At 42.1% G+C, this 21,376-nt stretch overlaps 1 protein-coding gene across 2 annotated transcripts in view; it reads left to right on the plus strand.

Moving 5' to 3' along the window:
- The first annotated feature begins 465 nt into the window (after positions 1-465).
- The window catches only part of CFI (complement factor I), a 40,290-nt gene continuing 19,379 nt past the window's right edge, over positions 466-21,376 (plus strand). The window contains exons 1-6 of one of the 2 annotated variants that reach the window (XM_012766200.3): positions 466-634; positions 10,952-11,231; positions 13,300-13,450; positions 16,981-17,162; positions 18,037-18,150; positions 18,293-18,403. In XM_012766200.3, coding sequence (XP_012621654.2) covers positions 578-634; positions 10,952-11,231; positions 13,300-13,450; positions 16,981-17,162; positions 18,037-18,150; positions 18,293-18,403 — 895 coding nt within the window. In that variant the 5' untranslated portion in view covers positions 466-577. The remainder of the gene's footprint in view (positions 635-10,951; positions 11,232-13,299; positions 13,451-16,980; positions 17,163-18,036; positions 18,151-18,292; positions 18,404-21,376) is intronic. The other variant, XM_012766199.3, reaches the window with a different exon arrangement.

Below are 21,376 nucleotides of genomic sequence, written 5' to 3' on the forward strand. Positions count from 1 at the left end.
AAACACGAATTATTTCATAAATACAAATGAATCTGCAAGTACCTACTTGGTAATAAAACAAGAATATTTGCTTTACAAAGTTTTCTGTGCTCAGAAAATAGAACTTGATCACTGCACAAACAATGCATGGTAAAGGAGCTATTTTTTTTTTTTTTTTTTAGTTTTTAATATATTTAGCATAGCCTTCACTATGGTATACTTTTATTCTTACTGTCTTCTAGTCTTCAACTTTAAGGGAAAAAATAGTTTATTTTACAAAAAATGTGCTTCCAGTGTAATTTCTGTCTTCCCTGAAAAGCAGAATTGAGGCATTGTTCCTCAAAAATTTGGTAAATCAGTCTCTTCTGGAGGAAACACAGTTCCTATTGGTTATCTCCCTCAGCTCTGTTTTTTGGTTTCAGTTACGGTAAAACTCCTTGGATTTTAGCCAAACTCTTTAAGAGTTCAAAAGTACAAAGCTCTTTAGGAGGCTTGCTCTTTTGAAATATTTTTTCATGGGTTAAAAATTAAATTTCAAAAGAATATCTGGGGTGGAAGAAAGTTCTCAGCAGAAACACAGACCCTGAACACCTCCAACATGAAGCTTGTTCATATTTTTCTGTTCCTTTTGTACTTCTACTTAAGTTTTTGCAAGGTAAGTAATTCAATCTTTATGTAAATTATTTTAGGTAGATATTTTAAAGATTATAAAAATATAGGAAAAATCTTTATAATGTTGACTTAAATATTACATAGTAATATACATACATGAAATATTTAATATATATGTAATATTTAATATACATACATGAAAGACTTAAAATAACACTTGAAAACACAAAAGAAGGAAATGTTACAAGACAGTATACATTTAATTGCCAAAAATGATACAATTTCTTGTGGCAAAGGACTTTAAAATGAGAGTACAAATCACTTCATGCGGAAAGGTCAGGAAGAGATTATGGAACAAGTAGGATTTGAGCTGGACCTAAATTCTGGATTGCAGGCCTGGAGCCAAGGTCCAGGGACAGGCTGCTCTGTCTTTCCTCCAGGAGAATTCATGAACCAAAGGGGTCTCTCTCAACCTTGTGCTATGCTGTGTTGGGGGAAGAGTGATACAAAATGAAACTTTTGTCTTACCCTTTTCAATGTGTCTTATATCTGTGTTCCCCTGGGGTGCTGTAACCTCTCACCTGGATTCTGGAATTCTCATCAAGGTATTTTTATACACAATTGTTAAATTGGTGTTTTTGTTGGGGAGACAAGGCTGGAAGATCCGGTTCTGCCATATTGCAGTTGTCACTCTCTCCAACTGTCTTAGATGTGCTCAGAACTAAAAAAAAAATGGAAAGAATGATGTATCAACAAATATAGACTACCAATAAAGAAAAAGAAATTATAAAAAGTAACCAGGCCGGGCGCGGTGGCTCACGCCTGTAATCCTGGCACTCTGGGAGGCCGAGGCGGGCGGATTGCTCGAGGCCAGGAGTTCGAAACCAGCCTGAGCAAGAGTGAGACCTCGTCTCTACTATAAATAGAAAGAAATTAATTGGCCAACTAATACATATATAGAAAAAATTAGCCGGGGCATGGTGGCACATGCCTGTAGTCCCAGCTACTTGGGAGGCTGAGGCAGGAGGATTGCTTGAGCTCAGGAGTTTGAGGTTGCTGTGAGCTAGGCTGACGCCACAGCACTCACTCCAGCCTGGGCAACAAAGTGAGACTCTGTCTCAAAAAAAAAAAAGTAACCAGACAAAAATTCTGGAGTTGAAAGTATAATGTAATAACTAAAATGAAAAATTCATTGAGGGGTTTCAATAGAGGATTTATAAAGGCAGAAGAGTCAACAGGCAAGAAGATCGGTCAATTAAGTTATCTAGTCTAAGGAACAGAACAAAAGAAGAATGACCAAAAACAAACAAAAAAAATGAATAAAGCCTATGAGACCTGCGGGACACTGTCTAGCATACTAACATATGCATAATGGGCATCCCAGAAAGAGGAGTGAGAGAAAAGGACAGACAATATTTGAAAAAATAATGTCAAAAAACTTCCTAAATCAAGGGCACAATGAATCCTAAGAAAGATAAACACAAAAAGGTCTACACAAGACACATTATAATCAAATTCTTAAAACCAAAGACAAAAAGAGAATCATAAAAACAGCAAGATAAGGCTGGGCATAGCGGCTCATGCCTGTAACCCTAGCACTCTGGGAGGCCAAGGCAGGAGGATCACTTGAGGTCAGGAGTTCCAGACCAACCTGAGCAAAAACAAGACCCCATCTCTACTAAAAATGGAAAAACTTGGCTAGGTTTGGTGATGCATGTCTGTAGTCCCAGCTGCTTGGGAGGCTTAGGCAGGAGGATTGTTTAAGCCCAGGAGTTTCTAGGTTACTGTAAGCTAGGCTGATGCCACAGTTCTGTAGCTTGGGTGACAGAGGGAGACTGTGTCTCAAAAAGAAAGAAAGAAAAAGAAAGAAAGGAAGGAGGGAGAAAGAAAGAGAAAAAGAAAGAAAGAAAGGAAAGGAAGGAAGGAAGGAAACTAATCATGGTCATGGGATCCTTAATAAGATTAACAGCAGTTTTTTTCATCAGAAACCATGGAGGCCAGAAGTAAGTGGAATGATATTTTTTAATTACTGAAAATAAAATAACTATCAGCCAAGAATTGTATATCTAGGAAAACTATCCTTCAGAAATGAAGGAAAGATGAAGAAAATCACAGATAAATGAAAGCTCAGGGAGTTAGATGCTAGTAGATCTGACCTGCAGGAAATGTACTACAAGCCAGAGAATACTTCATGCTGAGATGAAAGGATGCTAGACAGTAACTGAAGACCATATAAAGAAACAATGAACTCTAGTAAAAGTAACTACATAGGTAAATATAAAAAATCCAGTATTATGTTATTTTTGTTTGTAACTCTTTACTACATGATTTAAAAGGCAACTACATAAAAATTATTTTAAATCTATGTCAATAGTCACATAATGTGTAAAGATGTAATGTGTGGCAATAAGAACATACAGGAGGAGACAGCGCTGTATAGGAGCAGAGTTTTGTATGCTCTTGAAGCCAAGTTGTTATGAATTCAGTCCAGATTTCCATAAATTTAAGATAGTAATTGTAATCACCACGTTACCCACAAAGAAAATATCTGAAAAATATACACAAAAGGAAATGAAAAGGGAATCAAAATGGTTCACTACAAAAAAATCAGCTACACAAAAGAATGCAGTAATAGAGAAAATGAGGAACAAAAAAGGTATGTGATATAGTAAACAAATAGCAAAATGGCAGAAGTAAATCTTTTCTTATCAGCAATTACTTTAAATGGAAGTAGATTAAGATCAAAAGGCAGAGATTGGCAGAATCAATTTTTAAAAAACATGATCCAACTACACATTGTCTACAAGAGACTCCCTTTACATCCAAAGAAACAAAGGCTGGAAAAGATATGTGCAAATAGTAACCAAAAGAGAGCTGGTATGGGCTATACTAATACCAGAAAAAATAGACCTTAAATCAAAAAGTGTTTGGCTTAAGATAGGGGTCCCCAAACTATGGTGAGTTGTATAATTATTTCATTATATATTACAATGTAATGATAATAGAAATAAAGTGCACAATAAATGTAATGCCCTTGAGTTATCCTGAAACCGTCCTCTCACCACACTCCTCTGCTCCGTGGAAAAATTGTCTTCCATGAAAGTGGTCTCTGGGGGCAGTTTCAATTGATTGATTTTTCTCCTCATTATGAGTCATATTTTCTGGCTTCTTTGCATGCCTATTATTTTAATTAAATGCCAAATGTTGTGAATTTTGTCTTGTTGGATGATGGATTTTTTTTTTTTTATTTCTGCAAATATTGAGTTTTGTTCAGGGATACAGTTTAGTCACTTAAAAACTGTTTGTTTTCAAGTCTTGCTCTTAAGCTTTCCTAGGTAAGATCAGAATAGTACTCAATCTAGGGCTAATTATTCCACACTATTAGGGCAGGATTTTTCTGTATACGCCACCCAATGTTCCATGAATGATAAGTTTTCTAGTTTGAGTAGTGAGAACAAGTTGTTTGGTCATGGGCATTGTTACCTCAAATTCTTTTCAGTGGTCCTTTCCCCAGTCTCTGGTAGTTTGTTCACACATAGGTGCTGATGAATATTCAGCTAAATATTCAAAGGGGACCTTCTACATAGCTTCAGAGTTCTCTGTCTGAGAACTCTCTTCTTTCCAGTTCTTTTTTTTTTTTTTTTTTTTGAGACAGAGTCTTGCTTTGTTGCCTAGGCTAGAGTGAGTGCCGTGGCGTGAGCCTCGCTCACAGCAACCTCAAACTCCTGGGCTCAAGCCATCCTGCTGCCTCAGCCTCCCAAGTAGCTGGGACTACAGGCATGAGCCACCATGCCCGGCTAATTTTTTCTATATATATTAGTTGGCCAATTAGTTTCTTTCTATTTATAGTAGAGGCGGGGTCTCACTCTTGCTCAGGCTGGTTTCGAACTCCCGACCTCGAGCGATCCGCCCGCCTCGGCCTCCCAGAGAGCTAGGATTACAGGCGTGAGCCACCGCGCCCGGCCTTCTTTCCAGTTCTTTATCTGTGAACTACAGCTGCTTTCCTCTCCACAGACTCTCAGCTCTTTCTCCTAAACTTAAGGAGTCCCTCAGGCTCAGCCCAACTTTCTCCTCTCTATACCCTGGCCTGAATCTCAAGGCAATAAAATAGAACAAATGGAGGACTCACCTCATTTCTTTCTCAACTCTCAGGGATTACTACCCTTCATTGCCTGGTGTCCAGAGTCTTAAAAACCATTGTTTTCTATTATTTAGTCCACTTCTTGGTTGATTTAGGCTGGAGGGTAAATTTGGTCCCTAATACTCTATCTTGGCTGGAAACAGAATTCCCATTTAATTTTAATTAATTTTTATTTTTTGTTTTGTTTTTTGTTTCTTGAGACAGAGTCTCACTCTGTTGCCTGGGCTAGAGTGCCATGGCATCAGCCTAGCTCACAGCAACCTCAAACTACTGGGCTCAGGCAATCCTTCTGCCTCAGCCTCCCAAGTAGCTGGGACTACAGGCATGCGCCACCATGCTCAGCTAATTTTTTCTATTTTTTAGTAGAGACAGGGTCTCGCTCTTGCTGAGGCTGCTCTCAAACTCCTGAGCTCAAACAATCTTCCCACCTCAGCCTTCCAGAGTGCTAGGATTACAGGTGTGAGTCACCGTGCCCCAGCCAATTTTGATTTTAATAGTCACATTTTCTTAATGGCTATTGTATTGAGTAGCACAATTAACAGTTGCTGGGTCTGCTGTTGATTTTTTAAAATATAAATGTAAACTTCACATGAGCACTTTTTTTTTTACTTATCCTTTAATAGACATTGTATTATAATTGGAAGTTAATTCAGTCAGCTGTCAGTTTAGACTTGACATAGGTGGACTCATATATGTTATGCATTGGAATTGTTCAAGTTCACTCGAGGTGGTACAGTTCCTTTCTTCAACCCCTGTTGTATTAAATTTTCCTGAATTTTTCAGATTCAAAATTTTAAATGCCACAATGACTGTGAGGATGAAGGAACAAATGTTGCGTTTTTCAATTTTGTCATTCTAATGGCTATTTGGAGTTTTTGTTTTTAAAATATAAAATAGTAAAACAGCACAGACTTAGAGGTGCAATAATTTTGTTTGCCAAGTGCAAACTATAGTTCATACAGAAAATACCAAATTTGAATAATATCTCTAAAATAAAATGTTTCTTTATTTTTTATTTGATTAATGTTGTTGGTTGTCAAACCATAATATTATTCTTTGCTGCAACAGACTTATATACACACATAATTTTTCTCTTTTTCATGAAATATATTAATGTAATTCAAAATATTAATCTCTTTTTTCCTTGTTTGTACTCTAACATGTATTTTGCTTCTTAAAATTTTTACAGGCATGATTATATATATCAATTTCAATAAAAGAAAATGATCACTGCATTTTCTGTATAATTCATTATTCCTTTCATTTCATGATTTTTACTGAAGATAATTTTATTGTATGGGGGGAGTTAAAAAGTATCTACTTGGCGAGAAAACTATGCTAGGTTTGCCATTTGTCAATAGACAAATAATTTTTGCAACTCATATTCCCGACAAAGTGCTGATTTCTTTAATATTAAATATATTAAAAGTTCCTACAAAAATAAGAAAAATCCAATTTATATCAGATTAAAAGTAAAAGATAAGGTCAGTATTGGGGAACAAATAAAAATCTTTTAAAATTTGAGCATTTATCAAATTGAAAGATGCTCAACTTCACTGAGAAAAAAATGCAAATAAAAGTATAGTCTCGTAACATTTTTACATATCAAATTAGCAAAGATAAAAAAGTTAATAAGATACTCTGTGGTTAAGGGTTTGGACACTAGGCATTCTCACATAGGTAATATCTTTCTGTAGGAAAATTGCTCATTTCTTTAAAAGGCAAAAGATTTATATGATCTGAAGAGAAACCTCATTTCTTTAATTCAGCAATTTTGCCTCCAGATAAGTATCTGACAGATATACTTAGCATATGTAGGAAATGATGATTCAATACAACATTGTTTATAATAGCAAAACATTGGAAACTATCTAAATGCACATTAAGCAGCTGGTTATAGTACCATATTCTATTATTCTATTTGAGAAGAGTGAGAATGAGGCTTGAGTCTCTACTTGCTTGTAAGGTCTCAGTTGAAACATCTGCAGTTAGTCTGATGGGTTTTCCTTTGTAGGTTACCTGCTCCTTTTACCTTACAGCTTGTCAGAGGGCCTCTTTCATGTTTATTTTGGCCAGTCTGATGACTATGTGTCGTGGCGTCTTCCTGTTTGTGATGAATCTCTCAGGAGTCCTTTGAGCTTCTTGTACCTAGATAATCTAGATTTTTAGCAAGATCTTGGGAAATTTCCTTTATTATATCCTCCAATAGCTTATCCAACCCTTGTGTATTTTCTTCTTCACCCTCAGGAATACCTTTGATTCTCACATTAGGCCTCTTCACATAATCCCACATTTCTTGTAGGCTTTTCTCTTTTCTCTTATTTCTTTGCTATATCTCTGCAATGAACTTATTTAATTGAAAGGTGTTATCATCAATCCCTGAGATTCTTTCTTGTGTTTGATTTACCCTATTCTTGAGGCTTTCCCCTGTGTTTTGTAATTCCTTGAATAGATTCTTCATTTCTAGAAGTTCTGTTTGATTTTTATTTAATATTTTGATTTCTTCAGTGAATTTTTCTTCTAAGTCCTGCATTTGTGTGTGTGTGTGTGGTTTCTTTGTGTTGGGTATTCATTTTGTCTTGCATATCATTGAGTTTTCTTACAATTCATATTCAAAATTCTTCTTCTGTTATTTTAGTGTTCTGAATTTAGTTGATATCCATTGCTGGAAAGCTGGTGTTCCCCTCTGGGGCTGTGCTTTCAGTTTGATTCTTCATACTTCCAGAGTTCCTTCACTAATTTCTGCCCATCTGGAGCAGCTGTTGCTTATTACCTTTAGATTTTCATTTAGATAATGACATTCCCAGTATAGTCTCTGAGCCAGTAGGTGGTGTTTGTGGGTGAGATTCGACCACACCTTGTGTGATGTAGTAAAAGGGTGTGTAAATTGACCTCCCTGTCAATAGGTGGTACTTGCTAGGAGGAGCAGGCTGCAGTATTGTTTTTGGATCCTGTAACCAGCTGTCATTCCTCTGGAGAGGCACTCTAGTGCCTCAGGTGGTGGGTGGGGCCCTGGGACTTCCAGGTGTGTCCTTATTCTCCACCTCAGCAGGAACTAAGTGGGAGAGTGATGCTGGCTGGGCTGGGTGAGCCTGCCCTCAAGCTCCACAAATGCTGTTAGCAAGCATCAAAGTTCTGTTCTCTGCTTCTTGGCAAAGCTGAAATGGTCCCTTTTAGCCAAAAAGTCTGCATGTGGAAGTGGGGCTGTCTGAGACCTGCAGTCTGGAGCAGGCCTCGCTTCCTTCCATACTCCCCTATTCCTCAGGACCTCAAGCTAGTGGATCTTCCCTGACTGTGATGTGGGCTGGGAAATTCCCTGCCCAGGATGACAGCCTGAGCTAGGAGCACAGCCCTCCTGTGGGAGGAGGATTGTCCCTTGAGTACGCTGCAGCTAGGACCCATTCTGATCTGACCCTGAAGGCACACAGTAGAATGGTTCAGAAATATGCCATCTATGCCCCTGAGCAATGCAATGAGACCTTAGTGTATGGGATCTGGCCTGCAGGCCTGTCCCTGGGTCTGGAGATCAATCCTTCACCCTGCCAGGGAGAAGAGTGCTGGTCTCAAGTCATCCACGGGGTGCCCAAGCTGGATTAATGTCTCTCCACCTTAGGATTTGCCCCACTGTGCTGGAGCACCAGGCAAGCGGCACCTGGGAGGGCTGGCGGGCAGGGAGCTCACAGTCTGAGTACCCTTCAGTCCACTGCAGGGCCCCAAAAGGGAGGGTCCCATTCCCTGCAGATGCCTCCAGGTGTGGCTTAATTGTCTGTCTCAGCAGCTGGCAGGAGGAGGGGGAGAGGCAAGGAGGAGGGGAGAATGAAGCAATATGGTGCCTGTTGACCAGCTCGGGTCTATGGGTGGGAGGTGCCCTGTCTGCAAGAGGCTCATGGCTCACTGGCAGCAGCTGTTTCTGGGCTGGAGTTGTCAGGTGTCTCCAGCAGCTCAGGAGCCCACTGGCAATCTGAGATGCAAGGAAGGGGATATTTAACTGTTCCACCTATCCTTGTTGCTAGTCTCTAAGCCTATCATGGTTTAGACCCTGCCAATGCCTTTCTCATTCCAGTTCTGCTCCACAACTTCTTCCTGTGGAGTCTCCTGTAGTTTCAGGCACCCTTCTTCTGACCCTTATCTGATCTATGTTTGTTCGCCTGTTTATTTTTTCACTTTCATCTACAATCTGTCTTTCTTGCAGAGACACTCCAGCTGGCGATTTTTCTCGTCCGCCATCTTGCTGGTTGTATCTCTGTGGCAATTTTAAAAGTTTACTGAAAAGCATATTGGAGAGAATGACTTTTACAGTGTTTGCAAAATTTTACATGGTTGCAATTAGCTTGCCTTTGTCTTCATAACAACCTTTAAAGTCTGTTCATTTGTCTGTTGCAGCAGCTGCAAAGCACTCAGAGAAGACAAGGCTCTCACTGCTGGGGCGAGAGACTAGGGGACAGGACGCCCATCCTCCAGGGGGTGGCTGGGGACAGGGAGAGACCACTGGCTTTCCACAAACTGATTTTTGGCTCAATTGGCCTGTTCCTAGCCCCATCATATTTCCTCTGGATTCCTGCAGGTCTGATTGGCCTCTCCCCGTCTGATCTGATTTCCACAAGGATCTTCCTAAAATGCAAATCCACTTTCCCACCTACAGTCCCTCAGAGGCTCCCTCAGAACCTGCTCCCTCACGCCCAGCCACCTTCTTACTCTATTCTCCAGCCTCCAACTCACTGTTGGAGTCCAACCCACGGTCCAGTCTGGAGCCCTCCCCACTCCCACCTCCCCCTCTGCACCCTCAGAACTCAGCCCCCACATCAGCTGCTCCTAGAAGTGGTCCCTAGCCTCCTGGTCAGGCTCAGGGACCCAGAACTCTGTCCTAAGGGCATCCCCAGCCCAGATCTATTAGAGAAATTGTCAGTCATGCTTGCCTGTCTTTCTTTGGGTTGGCATGCTCCACAGGGCAGAGACATTTATCCCTTTAGCCCTAGGTTAGGGCATTCCCTAGCACAGAGTAGTGCTCACTCACTCTAAAGGTGCCTGAGCTAATAATCTGTCTTCTAAACTGCAGACACACATTTCCCCTACAAAATATCCCAGATGCATGTCCTTCAGGCACCTCAGACTCAAAAGGTCCCAAACCGAATTCACACTGCTCTGCCTTACCTTGGTATCTATTGTGGCTAATGGCACTATACATCCTTGCATTCACTCAGCCTCAAAACCTATGAGCACCCTCAGATGAAATCATTGAATCCTAAAACTTTTGCTTCCCAAACCATTCTCACACTCCTCTCTTGCTGCTGCCTCTTCCTCCCCAGTTTCCTGGCCAGCGGCCACCCATCTGAAGCACACTCAGTGCTGCACACTCAAGTGTTGGGGCTGCTCAACGTGCCCAAAACATGTTCCGTGCCATCCCTGCTCCGTGTGCCACTAGCACCAGAGAGACCATGTCACGTTCACCTTAGCAGGATTTTGTGTGCAGGAAGAGTTTTGCATTTAGAAGTAGAATTGCAGTAGAATTAATAAATTTCACATATCAATTCATTCTATGTTGGCCTTAGGATAAGAGCTCCCACTAATTTCGCATCTGGCATCTGCCAACCATTACACACATATTATCTCTAATGCTTACAATAACCTTGCAAAATAAGAGATAGTATCCCCATTTTGCAGATGAGGAAATCCATGTTTCAGGAGGGTCACTTGCCCCAGGCCATTTAAATGTAAATGCCCAAACTGGGACTAGAAGCCAGGTTTTTCTGATTCTTTTTTTTTTTTTTTTTTTTGAGACAGAGTCTCTCTTTGTTGCCCAGGCTTGAGTGAGTGCTGTGGCATCAGCCTACCTCACAGCAACCTCAAACTCCTGGGCTCAAGCGATCCTACTGCCTCAGCCTCCCAAGTAGCTGGGACTACAGGCATGTGCCACCATACCCAGCTAATTTTTTCTATATATATTAGTTGGCCAATTAATTTCTTTCTATTTATAGTAGAGACGGGGTTTCGCTCTTGCTCATGCTGGTTTCAAACTCAAGCAATCCGCCCGCTTCAGCCTCCCAGAGTGCTAGGATTACAGGCGTGAGCCACCGTGTCTGGCCCAGGTTTTTCTGATTCTTAAAGCCACCAGACCACACCACCCACACCTGTCTGTTTTGCTCCTTTCCTTCATTTACTCATCTTCAAACAGGAGACTTTAGTTTGTTGCTATGCTAATGTTTATTTTGTGTTTTACAGGCCACTTTAACATCAGACTTATCTCAAGAGGATCTGGTGGAGAAAAAGTGTTTAGCAAAAAAATACACACACCTCTCCTGCAATAAGGTCTTCTGCCAGCCATGGCAGAAGTGCATCGACGGGACTTGCGTGTGTAAACTCCCGTATCAGTGCCCAAAGAACGGCACTGAGGTGTGTGCGACTAACGGGAGAAAATACCCGACATACTGTCATGTGAAGAGCTTGGAATGTCTTCAACCAACGACAAAGTTCTTACACAATGGAACGTGCAAAGCTGGAGGTAGGAAAAGCCTGGTTTTCAAGTCATTCCATGATATAAGAGGGCAACCGTATGCCATTCTTTCTATTAGAAAATACTTTCCCTGTGAAATAGTATGATGACAACTCAAAATTCCTCTCTAGACCCTCAACAGTAATTGGAGTAATAACCAAAGAAACCAGGAGTCACCAGAACCCAGCCAGCCTCTGAGTCCAGTCGTTCCCCTCCGGGCCTGTGCCATTCTCTACAGCCCAGACTTGAGATTGTCCCCCACCCTCACTTCTACTCGGTTAAAAGGATTATTCCAGGACACGGAGTTGGTTCAGAACCCAGCGAAGAAGTCTTTACCTGAAATGTAGACTAGTTAGGCCTCAGGCCCCTTTTTGGACCTCCAGCCCCAACAGTTCCTCCCAGCATCCGTCTCCCCCAGCCCTGACCCTGTTGGCCTGATTATCCCACCAGGCTTGAGCTGCCGCTGACCCAGGACATGCTCCAACCCAGCACACTTGGCACAGCAGGCCACAGAGACTGTCTACACTGCATGCAGGGGCCGAATGTAAGGAGGAGGCTGGGCTTAGCATTTGGATTCACGGAGAAGTTAGTGTCAACAGAAAAAAGCCAAACTCTGCAAAATAATTTTAAAGAGATTTATTCTGAGCCAAATTTTAGGACCACCACCCAGAGCCACTGCCAGAGGCCTTGGGCAAGTGGACCCATTGTGGCTGGGTTACAGTTTGGTTTTTATACATTTGAGAGACAGGGGTTACAGGTAAAGCCATCAATCAATACGTGGGAGGCATACATTGGTTTGGCCCAAAAAGGTGGGCCATCTCGAAGGGGGGGGCTTACAGGTTATAGGTGGGTTTAAAGATTCTTTGGACTGTAATTGGCTAAAGACATGAAGCTTCATCTAAAGGCTTGGAATATTTTAACATAAACTGTTTACCAGAGATAAGCCATCATTTGTTGCATAAATTGAGGACCTGCAGGTGTGTCTTGCATACCCTTAGGCCTATTAATGGGTTACAAAGGAAGTCTCCAAGAAGGGAGGGGGGCATGATAAGGCATGTCTGACCTCCCTCCTCCTGGCAGGCAAATTTGCTTTAGGATATTCCTTTGGCCACAGGGGGTCCATTCAGTCGGCCAGTGGGAGGGTGAGCATTTTAGTTCACATTAGGATCAGAGATCTCACTCTCCATCAGATTAGTCTCAAATCCCACCTCAGTGACTGACAAGCTGGGCGGCCTCTCTGGACCCAGGTCCCTCATCTGTCAAATGTGAATGATAGAAGTTTCTAAATTATAAGTATAAGCGTCTTGCGAAAATTAAACAGAGTGATCTATGAAAAGCTCCTCTCACAGTGCTTGGCAAACGGAAAGTACTCCTTAAATTTGAGCTGTGACAGCACCACTTAGGCTCATTGTCTTCTGGTATCAAGTGATCACAGACACTGCCGGCCTTAGGAATGCTGAAAGCATTCTTGGTAAAGGCAGTATTACACACAGCTCACAGCGCCAATATGAGATACTGTGGAAAAGGAGGAACAAAGCTTGGTGTTTGAGCCCCTTTCTGTTATCTACCGGGGAGGGAGAAGGCAGGAGAGGAGGTTATCTTGTCAGTGTCAGACTTTTCTCCTGAGGCACTAAATGCCTTAAATCTATGAGAATACATAAACCCTCTCTATATTTTCATTAATTGTTTAGCTTCCTTTTAAGAACTTGGATTTTGGAGTAAGGTCAGTTTGAGGAGGTTCCAATTTCTGGATTCTTCACTTGGGCCAGTAGCTTGACTTCTCCTAGATTTAGGTTCCTCCCATGCAAACATGGGGATAGACATAGTCTCAATCCGCACAGGGTGGCGTGAGGATGTAACGGTCTCTGTACAATGAGGCAGCGCAGCCACTGGCACGCGGCAAGGGTCGTAAAGTAACTGCTTCCCGTTATTTCTTAAAGTCTGCATGGTATTGAAAGGCAATTTGAAATGGTGTATTTTATTATTTTAAAGGCTTTTTAATTAAGAGTGGGAAAAGTCAATGCCTAAATATTGCTCATTCTTTTGGTTCTTTATTTTCTTTTATTTTTTATTTTAGGAAAATTTAGTGTTTCCTTGTATGGAAATACAAACTCAGAGGGAATTGTTGAAGTGAAACTTGTAGACCAAGATACGAAGACGTTCGTATGTGAAAGAAGCTGGAGCGTGAGGGAGGCCAACGTGGCCTGCCTGGAGCTGGGATTTCAGCAGTGAGCACTTGTATCAGTAGATTTCCCCTGGGTTGTTTTTATTGTTCCAACTATTTGCTTTTCAATTGCCTAATCTTTCCGTGCCTCAATTTCCTCATATGTAACCTGAGAAAGTCAACTACCTTCCTCGTAGTGTCGCTGTGAGGGTGACGCGTGCTCGCGTTTGCCACGCACCTACAACTCTGCTGAACACAGAGCATCGCGAGTCTGTCCAAGTGTCTGGATGTTTCCAGAGTCGCGAACGTGTTCCTGACTGCCTGTGTCTACTCATCTCTCATTGTGTCCGCTTTTCACCCTTCGGCTTGCTTATACGCACCTTTTCTCTTTTTTGCCTTGATCAGCCTTGCAGAGGTTTGTCTATTTGATTAGTCATTTTTATTTTTGTTATTTACAAATGGTCTCTTGTTTCTTTATTTTCTACTTCATTAATCATTACTGTTATCTTTGACTCTCCTTTCTTTTCCTTAATGTATTTTTTCTGCTTCCTTGAGTCAAAGGCTTAACTCAATCGTTTTCAATTTTTCTTACTTTCCTAACATAAACATTTGAGGCAAATATTTCCCTATAGGTAATGCTTCGCGTACATGCCATAAGCCTCCGTAAGTGGTATTGTATTTCTTGTTTAGTTCAATATACTTTCGTTGACCCATATATAATTTAGAAGGGTTTTTTTGTTTTTACTTTCCATATGAATATATTGGTTTGCTTTTGGTTAACTTTTGTTATTGATTTCCTATTTAATCACATTGTGATCAGAGAATGTCCTTGTATGCTAGCAATTTTTTTTTTCCGAGAGAGAGAGAGAGAGAGAGAGAGAGAGAGAGAGAGAGAGAGAGTCTTCCTTTGTCGCCCTGGCTAGAGTGCGGTAGTGTCATTGTAGCTCACAGCAACCTCAAACTTCTAGGCTGAAGTGATCCTCCTGCCTCAGCCTCCTGAGTAGTTGGGACTATAGGCGTGCACCACGGCATCTGCCTAATTTTTCTATTTTTGGTAGAGACGGGGTCCCGCTCTTGCTTAGGCTGGTCTCAAACTCCTGACCTCAAGTGATCCTCCCTCCTTAGCCTCCCAGAATGTTAGGATTACAGGGTGAGCCACCACACCTGGTCCAATCTTTTTAAATATTCGTTGAGACTTGATTTGTGGCTGAGTGTTTTAAAAATGCTCCATGTGCGGGGTTCTATATAATAGATAAATACACGCACACACACACACACATATGTATATAAAATAGATAATCCATTACAATTAGCAAGGTTATTAACTGCTTCCTTCAAATCTTTTTCCATTTATTTTCTTTCTATATCTTTATATTTTAAGCATATCTCTTATAAATAGCACATTACCTAGATGTTTTTTAAATTGAATATGACAGTCACTGTTAACTGAAGAGTTTAGTCCATTTACATTACCATGATTACTTACATTATCGAATGTAATTTTCCTGTCTTATTTTGGGCTTATTATTTATCTTGTTTTTTCTGTGCTTTCATTTTTTTCTTTTCTAATTTCTATTAGATTAATAACATTTTTTTAATCTTTCCTCTTTTCTACCTTTAGTTGGTTTCAAAATTATATATTATATTTCTATTCCTTTAATGGCTATCTTCGAATTAATACTGTAAATCCTTGGCTCAGGAAGTCCTCACCTTTTTCAGTAATAACAGGAAAAATGACATTCTCCAGCCAGGTTCTAGTATTTAGTTCCACCTTATTTTTATATGCCCCAGAAGTTAATCACTGTCATTATGTAATAAGCAATTATTATCACCTTGGTCAAGTCAGTGCCTACTCAGATCTACTTCCTGTTTACCAACTTGGTTTGTGCCTTTGTACATCTCACTCCTTCATTCTGGATTCGATTTTCTTCTTCAATGATGTCTGCTAGTGGTTCATTAGTGAGAGTCTCTTACTGTAAAATTGAGCCAGTGGATATTTCTTATTTTCAGCAGTTAGAGATCTGCAACTTACTGGTTCAGCCCAATGGTAAACTCTCCCAGGGTTTTTGATCTCCTTGCTCTTATCATATTTTGCATAAGCTCATGAACAGACTCCTTTGATTTTAGCCAGTGTGAATTTCTCTTACTTCCTTCAGAGCTCATTTGAAGATATTCATTATATTTTATATAGTATTTTTAGATATGTTTTAATTGAAAGGTTTTTCTGATTACTTCCCTATCAGATTGTCCCAAGTGGCTCTTGCTTGTTCTCATAGCACAGCTTCTTGGCTACTTTAATTATGGATCTGAAATAATTGCAAACACCCTCCTTTTTGTTGTCTTTTTGCCTTTTGTTCTAATTAGTCTGATATTTATATTGCCATTACTGTTTGATATTTATTTCCATTTACCTGATACATCTTTGCTCAACTTTTTATTTTTAACCTATTGGCCCCCTTTACTTCTAAAGAGAAGCAAGGAGCAACCAATTGTTGTGGAAGAATCGTTCACTATAAATCACCATCTCTAGGACGATGTATCACGGAGGCAGCCTCTTCTCCACACAAATTCTGAACAAATTGAGAAGTCCAAGCAATGGCATATAGATGCCAAAATACCACCTTAATACTATCAAGGCTAAACTGAGGATGCAGCTAAGTGCAAAAGCAAAACAGACCTACTAGAATTAAACTAACTTAACCTCCCAATTCTTAGGCAATGGTGGAACCAGCCAGATAAACCCTACAGCATGGGGCAGGCAGAGAGACTTCCAAAAGGAAAAGATGGAAAATCTGAGCTCACCAGGCCTGATTTACATTAATATTTACAAAATCCTCTGACCAAAGTGATCCACTCCCTTCCCTGGAGAGAAAAGTATCTAAGGGCTATAGAAAGGCCAGGAATGACACACTCCAGGTCGGAAGGAAACATTAGGAGTGAAAGAAAAACCTCCCTCCTTAATAAGAAATAAGGGAGGCCGGGCGCGGTGGCTCACGCCTGTAATCCTAGCACTCTGGGAGGCCTAAGTGGGAGGATCGCTCAAGGTTAGGAGTTTGAAACCAGCCTGAGCAAGAGCGAGACCCTGTTTCTACTAAAAAAGAAAGAAATTAATTGGCCAACTAAAAATATATAGAAATAATTAGCTGGGCATGGTGGCGCATGCCTGTAGTCCCAGCTACTCGGGAGGCTGAGGCAGGAGGATTGCTTGAGCCCAGGAGTCTGAGGTTGCCGTGAGCTGGACTGACGCCACAGCATTATGGCCCAGGCAACGGAGTGAGACTCTGTTTCAAAAAAAAAAAAAAAAAAAAAAAGAAGGAAACAAGGGAGAGGAAAACCATATTTGCTGAATGTTTGCCATTGTGAACCCTGGCTAGTTTTAATTTATTATTTTAGTTAATCTTTACGAAACCCAGTGAGGTAGTTATATTCCTTTTTATAGGTGAAGGTATTGAGGCTCAGAGAATTTAAGTATGTTGCCCAATCTGTCACTCACGTGTAGAGAATGAGAGGGAATTACTCTAGTCCCTACAGTAAGGTTGGACATGCAAAGTCCTAATTATTCCACCATAATGTTTCATTTATTCTATTTTGCAGAGGTGCTCTTGATATTCGAAGAAGGTTTAATTTTCCTGAAGAAACTTATTTAAATTCCACTGAATGTCTGCATGTGCACTGTCAGGGATTCGAGACCAGTTTGGCTGAATGTACTTTTACTAAGAGAACAACTAAGGGCTACCAGGGTTTAGCGGGTGTGGTGTGTCACACACAGAACACAGGTTGGTGGAGAACTCGCCTGTTACTTTCCCCTCCTGCAGGGTTAGGTATCTCACACCAGGCCCACAGTAAACAAATGACTGATGCCCAGTTTCCAGTCACAGAGGCAGCGATATGGACTTGATCATGTTTGGGGCTTTACAGCCTACATTGGTGCTTTGCCCCCTATTTTACCTTTTGCCATTCAAGTATTCTTATATCCAGGTTCCTATAGAGGAAGCAAAGTTGCCCAACTCCCCTTTGCTTTGTTTGAACATCCAGATTAAAGTTATCATGGCAAACACAAGCCAATCAAGCATGGGAAGAAACCTCAGCATCTCCTTTTAGAGTTCCAGCACATATACAATACATTTCTGTAAAACCTTTACGTGGTCACATCAGTGGCTAAGTTTCCTGGTAGCTATTGCCGCTTTCCCCCTCTGTCCTGACACTGGAATATTTTAGCCATATGTATGGTTTTAAAGACCAAAGCCATAGCCATCTCTTTTCAGTTTTAAGAGAAAAAAAAAGTACCATCTGGGAAGTAGGCGTGGGGCTTACCGTAGCGGCATGAAAGGAATGGGTGAGAGCCGGTGCTTGCCAAGGCCAGCAAGCAGTCCTCATTCCAGATCCCCCTTCAGACTCCCATGATCAAAACTGATTTTCACAGTTGAAAATGACAGGACCTCCATAAGCCAGCTTTGGGGCATTTATTTTCCTTATTAATCATATATACTATGTTGACACTACCAATTCATTTTATATCATTTTTTTGAAGTCTCACTTTATCTTAATGATTCCATTATCCCCAAAATGTGATAAGGATGTCATGCACAACTCCATCGAGTAAGGCTAATTAATTAATTAACCTTAATAAGGTTAATTCCTGCTTTGCAGAATTACCAGCAGATGAGTCCTTTCAGTGTGTAAATGGGAAATACATTTCCCAGACGAAGGCCTGCGATGGTGTCAATGATTGTGGAGACCAAAGTGATGAGCTGTGCTGTAAAGGTAGATGTAACTCCAGCCTTTAAAGCCCCCAAATTCATTTTTCTGACCAAAAAACCAAAATCAACTTTGCCATTGAATTTCAGATTGCACCTCATTCAATTTTAAGAAATGGAAAAACCCTCTCCTACTTATGTTTGCACAGGTTGCCGAGGTGACAGCTTCCTTTGCAAATCAGGTGTTTGTATTCCAAGCCAGTATAGATGCAATGGAGAGGTGGACTGCATTACAGGCGACGATGAAGTTAATTGTGAAGGTAATTGAAAGTTTGGGGTGACTTTTTTCCATTTTTGAATTAAAGGATTCTGAAACTTTCCTTTAGGTAGAATGCAACCTTAAGGGACCATAGGTGGCTATAGCAGTAAGAATACTACTGAGTGGGCATTTGAAAAACTTTATTTCTTCATATTTTTATTTACTAAATATCTACTTATTTCAGGACTTTTTGTTAAAAGAAGTTGTCATATACACACACAAAAATAAGACTATTAGTCTTGTTCATCTCCCTTCCAACTTGTTTGTTTGTGTGTGTGTGTGTTGGAGTATTTTAAAGCAAATTTCATCCATATACATGTCTAATGATAAAAAAACACTATATATGAAAAAAACCACTCTCTCATTAGTGTACCTAAAATAAAAATAATTCCCCAATATCATTTTATAGCACCATGTTCAAATTTTCTCAACTATCTCCAAAATGTCTTTTTTGAGTTAATATGTTCAAATCAGGGTCTAAAAGAATTTGTCTTTTTTTTTTTTTTCTTTACTCACTTTCCTCATTCACATCTCAAAAGAATTTGAATGTTGTGTTTGGTTATTAAGTTTTTTTGAAGTTTCTTTTATTCTTTAAGAGTTACTTCTCCTATCTCCGAGCCCTAATTTTTTTCATGCTGTTGATTTTTTTTTTCTAGAAACTAGATAATTTGCCTATCAGATGTTCCTTATTCTGCATTTACAAGACTTGACAAGACTTGATTAGGCCGGGCACGGTGGCTCACGCCTGTAATCCTAGCACTCTGAGAGGCCGAGACAGGAGGATCACTTGAGCACAGGAGTTTGAGACCAAGACCCTCGTCTCTACTAAAAATAGAAAAATTAGCTGGAAGTGGTGGCACTTGCTTGTAGTCCCAGCCATTTGGGAGGCTGAGGCAGGAGCATCGCTTTGAGCCCAGGAGTTTGTGTTTGCTGTGAAGTAGGCTGACGCCACGGCACTCTAGTCAGGGCAACAAAGTGAGACTCTGTCTCAAAAAATAAATAAAAAATTTTTAACAAGACTTGATTAGAAGGAAGGTTTATATTTTAAGCAATAGCTCTTGATGAGTCTTGCCATGTATTTCCTTTTTTTTTTATTCTGAGACAGATGTCACCCTGGCTAGAGTGCACTGGCGTCATCGTAGCTCACAGCAACCTCAAATTCCTGGGCTCAAGCAATCCTCCTGCCTCAGCCTCCCGAGTAGCTGGGACTACAGGCATGTGACACCACTCCCGGCTAATTTTTCTATTTTTAGTAGAGATGGGGTCTTGCTCTTGCTCAAGCTGGTCTTGAACTCCTGAGCTCAAGGAATCCTCCTGCCTTGGTCTCCCAAAGTGCTAGGATTACAGGCATGAGCCACCACACCTGGCCATGTATTTCCTATTATTAATACATATAATGTCTTCTTGTCTGGTTGTCTCACTCCCAGTGATGCTAAGGTTGATCACACTTGCCGTGTCCACTTAAAAGTGCCCTCACGACCTTTTTCCTAACCATGGCAGCAGCCTTTGTAATTGTTGCCTCCATCCATTTTGTCACTAGGGGCTGCAAAATGGCAATCTCTAACGTTATCATTCCTTCTGCGTGTATTAACTGGACACCCACAGGAAAAACAACTTTCCTTCGTCAACTATTTTGTTTCCATGAAATGTAATTCATAGTAGAAATGCAAAATAGTGCCTACCTCTTCCCCTTTACTTACCAAGTTCCAAGGCAATGAGTTGGCAATGAGGACCTCCAATGGTGAAATAGTTCTTACGCACCTGCTCTGTGCCATCCAGACTGCTCCTGTCAGTGCTTTCTGGAGGAAATAATCTCTTCAAGTTATTTTAATATCTTCATTCACCCGATGGATATTTATTAAGTTCCCGCTCTGTGTGCAGGGCCTGTTCTAGGCGCTGGGGTTACAGCAGTGAGTAACATTTCAAAAATTCCCTGCCTCTTCATGGGTCTTACACTCTAGTGGTGGAAGAAAGACAGTAAATGGAAAAAATAGGTAAAATATTAAGTAAAGTGAGAACTAAGAAGAAAATAAAGCAAGGACAGAAGATATAAAATGTTCAGGGTAAGTTTTGACACTCAGGCAGGGGACCTGGGGCGGCGTCGCCCCCTGAGGTGGCTTGCAGGTAACCAGCGGGGGCAATGCAGGCAGCCGCGGATCTGCGGGCCGGTCCAGGCGGCGCAGTAACGTTCTAGCACCTGTGCGGAAAGCAGCAAGGTGGTCAGTGTGACAGGTGGCACCGGTGACAGTAGGGAGGTGCTAAGGGACAAACTGGGGGGCGAGCGGGAAGGGTGGGGCCGGAGGTGCCAGGCAGGCGGGGCAAGGCGTGCTGGGGAGCAGAACGGGAGCCGCTCGGACTTTAGCTGCGGCTGCTGGCGGGGACGAGAGTGACTCCGGCAGGTGGGTAGGGATGGAGAGGATGGAAGCGGGTCCAGGACGTATTTTGAAGGCAGCGCCCACAAGCCTGGCCAATCGGCTGACCGGACGGGGCGGGGACGCCCGTGGGCAGTGGGGACGGACGGAGAGGGGACGCCCGTGGGCTGTGGGGACGGGCGGAGCAGGGGCGCCCGTGGGCTGTGGGGACGGACAGGGACAGGCGGGCCGAGGACGCCCGTGGGCAGTGGGGACGGACGGAGCGGGGACGCCCGTGGGCTGTGGGGACGGACAGGGACAGGCGGGGCGAGGACGCCCGTGGGCAGTGGGGACGGACGGAGCGGGGACGCCCGTGGGGTGTGGGGGCGGGCAGGGACGGGCGGGGACGCCCGTGGGCAGTGGGGACGGAGGGACGGAGCGAGGACGCCCGTGGGCAGTGGGGACGGACGGAGCGGGGACGCCCGTGGGCAGTGGGGACGGACAGGGACAGGCGGGGCGGGGACGCCCGCGGGCAGTGGGGACGGACAGGGACAGGCGGGGCGGGGACGCCCGTGGGCAGTGGGGACGGACAGGGACAGGCGGGGCGGGGACGACGTGGGCAG

Source organism: Microcebus murinus, chromosome 27, assembly GCF_040939455.1.
Source record: "Microcebus murinus isolate Inina chromosome 27, M.murinus_Inina_mat1.0, whole genome shotgun sequence".
NCBI lineage: Eukaryota > Metazoa > Chordata > Mammalia > Primates > Cheirogaleidae > Microcebus > Microcebus murinus.